Source organism: Triticum urartu, chromosome 7A (assembly GCF_056163025.1).
Source record: "Triticum urartu cultivar PI428250 chromosome 7A, HENAU_Tu73, whole genome shotgun sequence".
NCBI classification, from domain to species: domain Eukaryota; kingdom Viridiplantae; phylum Streptophyta; class Magnoliopsida; order Poales; family Poaceae; genus Triticum; species Triticum urartu.
Genome location: NC_141879.1, coordinates 634,734,674 through 634,740,767, shown reverse-complemented (window position 1 = coordinate 634,740,767; position 6,094 = coordinate 634,734,674). Strand labels below are relative to the sequence as shown.

General features: G+C 46.9%; 1 protein-coding gene across 1 annotated transcript; it reads right to left on the bottom strand.

The window, feature by feature from the left end:
• Positions 1-1,435: 1,435 nt before the first annotated feature.
• Positions 1,436-2,337, bottom strand: LOC147960894 (uncharacterized). The gene has a single exon (XM_087533580.1). The coding sequence runs from the start codon at positions 2,267-2,269 to the stop codon at positions 1,436-1,438; it is 834 nt and encodes a 277-aa protein (XP_087389706.1). The 5' UTR covers positions 2,270-2,337.
• Between the last annotated feature and the right edge of the window lie 3,757 nt (positions 2,338-6,094).

The following is a 6,094-nucleotide window of genomic DNA, read 5'->3' as shown; positions in this document are numbered from 1 at the left end:
ATACGAGAACTTGTTGTTCGACCAATCTCTCGGAGAAGTAGAGGTGGTCGATATCACTTCTCTCTGTATATATGCATATATGTTCATGACGATCTTCTGTTTCCTTCGTTTGCTTACTAGCTAGCTAGCGTGTCTAGTCCTTTCTATATACGTATGTATAGTACGTAGCGTCGACCAAGCACAGACATAACAGAGGACACTTCTCTCTATTAATTAAAACTAGCTAACACAATATATGAAACACCTAAATTAACCCCCTAAAACCCCCAACCCCCCCCCCCCCTTTAAAAAAAAACAAAAACCTCAGCCACAGAAGTGCTGACGCGTGGATGCCTATTGGTCCCGGTTGGTGCCACCAACCGGGACCAAAGGGTCTCCTGACTGGGCTCTGCGCACTGCCCACGTGGAGGGCCTTTAGTCCCGGTTCTGGATTGAACCGGGACTAAAGGGTGGAGGTATTAGTACCGACACTTTAGTCCCGGTTCCTGAATCGGGACTAAAGGCCCTTACGAACCGGGACTATAGGCCCTTTTTCTACCAGTGTATGTTGGCATAGATTACATCGTGTGTCTACCCCCGATATATATGAGAGGCCTAGGATACAGGTGTCCTATTAGGACACAACTCCTACCGTGTGTACACACAGTCCAAAACCAAGTCCAACTGTAACCTATCTTGTACAATAATATTCGACACAATTCTAACAATATCCAACCATTTCGCAGCGCTACGAGCTGCGCATACATAAAATGAAAAATCACATAGCTAGCAGTGCAATTTACCCAACTACTGTACTCGCAGTCTAGTAATTGTAATCTATTCTACTATTCTAGCTGTCCCCAACGACAACGATCACCAAAATCAAAACGGTAGGCGCGCACGAGAAGCAATTCAGCATCTTTGTCACACGTACTATTGGCTGGTACAAGAGTTCTCACACATAGCCTAAGTGGCTAACTGAATAATTCTACTCACCTCAAAACCATGTCTGTCAAGGCCTCAAGGGTATGCAATGCAACCATGTCTGAATAATTCTATTGGCTGAAACTGAATATGGCGATCAACAATCCAAGTAAACAACCATGTCTGAAGATGGTGATCAACATAGCCTAACTGAAGAATTCTATTCATCTCGTCGGAACTGAAGATGGCCATCAACAATCCAACCATGTCTGTTAAGGGTACGCAATGCAAGTCATCTCACCGGAGATGGCACTCAACAGCCCAGCCATGTCCATGTCTTAGATGGGGCGGATCGACATGGTAGGCGAAAAAACAAAACAAAACCTTTCCTACAGAGCCGTCAGCTTGGTACGCAGTACGCACGTCGACCATATCGATCTTAGTCGTCTAGCAGCGTGCCGGCGATCGACCAGTCTCCGGCTGCGGCTCCATGGCCTGCTGGACGTCGACTCATGTGAGCAAGACAACATTTTTATTTACGGGTGCAGAACAAAAATGCGTAGCCATTAGTCCTGAGCAAAACCAATTGGTTGAGGGGACAAGCAGGCAAACCTGCGTCGTCCATCGGCGGCGGCGGGACGGAGCCGAAGAAGTGGCTGACACGGCCAGTAGGCGGTTCGTCGAGGATGTCTTCGCGGAGCCCCTGCAGGACGTCGACGAGGGCGCCCATGTTCGCCGCGCCCCGGCGGGCGTGGCCAGCGGCCTCGGCACATGCCTGGGCGGCCGTGGCAGCTCTCCCGGTCCCGGAAGACGTTGGGGGCACGGCGAGGAAAGCCGCCACGTCGGAGTAGACACGCTCCAGCTCGGACTGCGCGCGGGACAGCCCGCGGAGAGCGTGCTTGACCTCCTTCCTCACGTCGGCGAGCCAGCCCGGGTACCAGACGTGGTGGTCCATCCAGCGCGGGTCTCGCAGCGAGAAGGAACGCATCGCCTGCTCGGAAGGCTCGGAGGCCAGCAGCAGCTCCAGCCCGCGGTCGACGTTGAACAGGAGGCCGCGATTGGGGCGCAGGGGCTCGGCGGCGACCGGGGCAGGGGCCGCGACGGGATCCTCGCTGCGGAGGGCGGCGACGCGGTCGCGGGCGAGGTCGAGGACGCTGTGGACCTCGTCGCTGAGGAGGCGCCGGACCGCGGCGTCGGAGGCCCCGTAGGCGATGGTGGCGGCGATGCGGCGCGCATCCTGGGCGGCCGCCTCGAGGTCCCGCGCCGCCTGCTCCAGCGTGCGGCCGGCCTCCGCGGCGTCGTCGACGATCCAGCCGAGGATGGGGAGGAACACGTACCAGGTGTGGTCGATGATCCGCTCCGCCATGGCCGCCGGTCGCCGCCTCCTTCCTTCGCCCCTCTCTTTCTCACTCTCTGGCGCGCGCTCGTGTTGCGTGTGCGTGACGACACTTTAGTTTGAACGGACGCGCGGGAGCGGGTGCCGCGGGAGGGGGCTAAAATATCTACTCTTCTTTTCAATGCCGTGGTGGGTCCCGTGCTGTCAGCCAGCAAAACGGTAGTAATTTTGCCTTCTCTAGGAACGCATTTGAACTTAGTACCTGATAGTATTTTAATGTTGATGTTTTCAATACCGTTTTGCTGGCTGACAGCACGGGACCCATGATATGTGGTGGGTCCTTTGAATTTTAATATGTGGTGGGTCCTTTGAATTTTAATGTCAGAATATGATTAACTTCAACTCCTGGAACATCTCATATGCTTCATGATGTTCAAAACATTGTTGAAGTCCCGATTCTAAGCCGTAAAGCATGGCACACTGAACTATCGAGTAGTCATCAGCTTTGCTCTGCCAGGCGTTCATAACATCTAGAGTTGCTCATGCAGCGGGCTTTACACCTAGCGGTGCTTTCAGGATGTAATTCTTCTATGCACCAATGAGGATAATCCTCAAGTTACGGACCCAGTCCGTGTAGTTTCTATCATCATCTTTCAACTTAGCCTTCTCTAGGAACGCATTAAAATTCAAAGGAACAGTAGCACGGGCCATTTATCTACAACAACATAGACATGCAAAATACTATCAGGTACTAAGTTCATGATAAATTAATGCTCAATTAATCATATTAATTAAGAACTCCCACTTAGATAGATATCCCTCTAGTCATCTAAATGATCACATGATCCATATCAACTAAACCATGTCCGGTCATCACGTGAGATGGAGAAGTTTTCAATGGTGAACATCACTATGTTGATCATATCTACTATATGATTCACGCTCGACCATTCGGTCTCAGTGTTCCGAGGCCATATCTGCATATGCTAGGCTCGTTAAGTTTAACCTGAGTATTCTTCTTGTGCAAAACTGGCTTGCACCCGTTGTATGTGAATGTAGAGCTTATCACATCCGATCATCACGTGGTGTCTTGGCACGACGAACTGTAGCAACGGTGCATACTCATGGAGAACATGTATACCTTCAAATTTAGTGAGAGATCATTGTTGGTGTCAAAACCGGCGGATCTCGGGTAGGGGGTCCCGAACTATGCATCTAAGGTCGATGGTAACAGGAGACAAAGGACATGATGTTTACCCAGGTTCGGGCCCTTGATGTCTACTACACAACCTTCTTCTTGTAGATGTTGTTGGGCCTCCAAGTGCAGAGGTTTGTAGGACAGTAACAAATTTTCCTCAAGTGGATGACCTAAAGTTTATCAATCTGTAGGAGGCGTAGGATGAAGATGGTCTCTCTCAAGCAACCCTGCAACCAAATAACAAAGAGTCTCTTGTGTCCCCAACACACTCACTACAATGGTAAATTGTATAGATGCACTAGTTCGGCGAAGAGATGGTCATACAAGTGGTATATGGATGGTAGATAAAGGTTTTTGTAATATAAAAATATAAAAACAGCAAGGTAACTACTGATAAAAGTGAGCACAAGCGGTATTGCAATGCTAGGAAATAAGGCCTAGAGTTCATACTTTCGCTAATGCAAGTTCTCTCAACAATAATAACATAATTGGATCACATAACTATCCCTCAACATGAAACAAAGAGTCACTCCAAAGTCACTAATAGTGGAAAACAAACGAAGAGATTATGGTAGGGTACGAAACCACCTCAAAGTTATCCTTTTTGATCGATCTATTCAAGAGTCTGTAGTAAAATAACATGAAGCTATTCTTTCCGTTCAATCTATCATAGAGTTCGTACTAGAATAACACCTTAAGACACAAATCAACCAAAACCCTAATGTCACCTAGATACTCCAATGTCACCTCAAGTATCCGTGGGTATGATTATACGATATGCATCACACAATCTCATATTCATCTATTCAAACCAACACAAAGAACTTCAAAGAGTGCCCCAAAGTTTCTACCGGAGAGTCAAGACGAAAACGTGTGCCAACCCCTATGCATAGGTTCATGGGCGGAACCCGCAAGTTGATCACCAAAACATACATCAAGTGGATCAATAGAATACCCCATTGTCACCACGGGTATCCCACGCAAGACATACATCAAGTGTTCTCAAATCCTTAAAGACTCAATCCGATAAGATAACTTCAAAGGGAAAACTCAATCCATTACAAGAGAGTAGAGGGGGAGAAACATCATAAGATCCAACTATAATAGCAAAGCTCACGATACATTAAGATCGTGCCACCTCAAGAACATGAGAGAGAGAGATCAAACACATAGCTACTGGTACATACCCTCATCCCTGAGGGAGAACTACTCCCTCCTCGTCATGGAGAGCATCGGGATGATGAAGATGGCCACCGGAGAGGGATTCCCCCTCCGGTAGGGTGCCCGAACGGGTCTAGATTGGTTTTCGGTGGCTACGGAGGCTTCTGGCGGCGGAACTCCCGATCTATTCTGCTCTTCGAAGTTTTTAGGGTATATGGGTATATATAGGAGGAAGAAGTACGTCGGTGGATCTCCGGGCTGTCCACGAGGCCGGGGGGCGCGCCCAGGGGCTCTCCTGGTCCATCTCTGATACTTCGTGGGCTTCTTCTGGTCCAAAAATAAGTTCCGTGAAGTTTTAGGTCAATTGGACTCCGTTTGATTTTCCTTTTCTGCGATACTCTAAAACAAGGAAAAAAACAAAAACTGACATTGGGCTCTAGGTTAATAGGTTAGTCCCAAAAATAATATAAAAGTGTATAATAAAGCCCATAAACATCCAAAACAGATAATATAATAGCATGGAACAATCAAAAATTATAGATATGTTGGAGACGTATCAGCATCCCCAAGCTTAATTACTGCTCGTCCTCGAGTAGGTAAATGATAAAACAGAATTTTTGATGTGGAATGCTACCTAACATATTTCTCTAAATAATTCTCTTCATTTTGGCATGAATGTTCAGATCCATAAGATTCAAGACAAAAGTTTAATATTGACATAAAAATAATAATACTTCAAGCATACTAACTAAGCAATTATGTCTTCTCAAAATAACATGGCCAAAGAAAGTTATCCCTACAAAATCATATAGTCTGGCTTGTTGGAAATATGCCCTAGAGGCAATAATAAAAGCATTATTATTATATTTCCTTGTTCATGATAATTGTCTTTATTCATGCTATAATTGTGTTATCCGGAAATTGTAATACATGTGTGAATAACAGACACCAACATGTCCCTAGTAAGCCTCTAGTTGACTAGCTCGTTGATCAACAGATAGTCATGATTTCCTGACTATGGACATTGGATGTCATTGATAACGAGATCACATCATTAGGAGAATGATGTGATGGACAAGACCCAAACCTAAACATAGCACAAGATCGTATAGTTCGTTTGCTAGAGTTTTCCAATGTCAAAGTATCTTTTCCTTAGACCATGAGATCGTGTAACTCCCGGATACCGTAGGAGTGCTTTGGGTATACCAAACGTCACAACGTAACTGGGTGACTATAAAGGTAGACTACGGGTATCTCCGAAAGTGTCTGTTGGGTTGACATGGATCAAGACTGGGATTTGTCACTCCGTATGACGGAGAGGTATCACTGGGCCCACTCGGTAATGCATCATCATAATGAGCTCAAAGTGACCAAGTGTCTGGTCACGGGATCATGCATTACGGTACGAGTAAAGTGACTTGCCGGTAACGAGATTGAACGAAGTATTGGGATACCGACGATCGAATCTCGGGCAAGTAACATATCGATTGACAAAG

What these genes read in the sequence shown, in the direction of transcription:
- LOC147960894 (XM_087533580.1), bottom strand. Translation starts at nt 2,269, where the DNA reads ATGGCGGAGCGGATCATCGACCACACCTGGTACGTGTTCCTCCCCATC.